General features: G+C 42.1%; 1 protein-coding gene across 1 annotated transcript; it reads right to left on the bottom strand.

Annotated features, from left to right (window-relative positions):
• Positions 1-259: 259 nt before the first annotated feature.
• LOC121603391 lies at positions 260-921 on the bottom strand. Its single transcript, XM_041932037.1, has 2 exons — positions 815-921; positions 260-700 (listed from the first exon to the last, which is right to left on the bottom strand). Exons 1-2 carry the CDS (start codon positions 898-900, stop codon positions 448-450), a joined length of 339 nt encoding a protein of 112 aa, XP_041787971.1. The 5' UTR covers positions 901-921; the 3' UTR covers positions 260-447.
• Between the last annotated feature and the right edge of the window lie 227 nt (positions 922-1,148).

Raw genomic sequence — 1,148 nt, 5'->3', positions numbered from 1 at the left:
AGCGAGAAAACATGTCGATTTTGTCACTTGGGTCACGCACAATAAGGGATACGGAACAGCTAGAAACCTAAGGCCGCAAATACACGACGCGCGTTTCCGCGGGCGCGTTTAAACGCGTATAACAGTTCCGCAGAGATATCCGCTGGTATCTCTGCGTTTCCGCGGTAGCGCGTTCGAATGACATTTCATTTCTATGGCTGGATTGTTATACGCGTTTCCGCGAGCGCGGAAACGCGCGTCGTGTATTTGCGGCCTAAAACAAATGGTAATATTATTATCAATTTATATCGTTCACATATTGCATAAAACTTACCCTAAACAAAAAAGCAAGAGATTCATATGAGTCTCCCGAAGCTAAAAAGCGAAGCCAGATGCATAATCGTTGCTTCGGGCAAATCGAAGGTCGCATCGTTGTATCTTGTCGCTCAATTTTTGGACCAATTCGATTTAAAGATAGTCAAATTCTTCGCGATTCACACCTAGGAATCTTTCTAGCTGGTTATTTGGTCCTTCGCCATCCATCGCCCTAAATAGCCGGGTCCAAACGCTTTCCCTCTCCAGAAATAGATCAGTCATCCAGCAGCGCCGTGCATTTTCCTCTTGCTGCAGTTCTTCGTCTCCTTCTTCTATGAGTATCAACATGAGAGTAGCCACTTCAGCCGCTAAAGTTGGAAGAAGTTGATTTATTTCCATATTTCGACTGTAATAAAAAGAAACTTTGTGTATCACGGCAAAAACACAACCGGAGTGATCTCCGCATAATATAAACACAACCAACTATGTTTGACAACCACAATATGACAGCTGAACATACACGGATTGAAAAGGTCCCAAACGATAGCAACATCGTGTAGCTAGATTACCGTAGCAATAGACGATGCGCAATCTCAGATTGCGCATATATTTATCTGTCAAGCGGATCGGTTTGATGTATTTATCTGTCAAAAAAAAATTATTTATCTCGGACATATAATCTTCAAAATTTATGCGCAATCTTGGCACAATCTGAAATTGTATGGAAATGACGTTTATAGCTCAGGGTTGGCTACGCGAAATGACATATATTTGATAAAACGAATATATGCGCAATCTGAGATTGCGCATCGTGTATTAACCGTTAAGTTGGCAACCGGATACCCGGGTATTTT

Source organism: Anopheles merus, unplaced genomic scaffold (genome assembly GCF_017562075.2).
Source record: "Anopheles merus strain MAF unplaced genomic scaffold, AmerM5.1 LNR4001412, whole genome shotgun sequence".
NCBI classification, from domain to species: Eukaryota; Metazoa; Arthropoda; class Insecta; order Diptera; family Culicidae; genus Anopheles; species Anopheles merus.
This window is presented reverse-complemented; position numbering and strand designations above follow the sequence as displayed.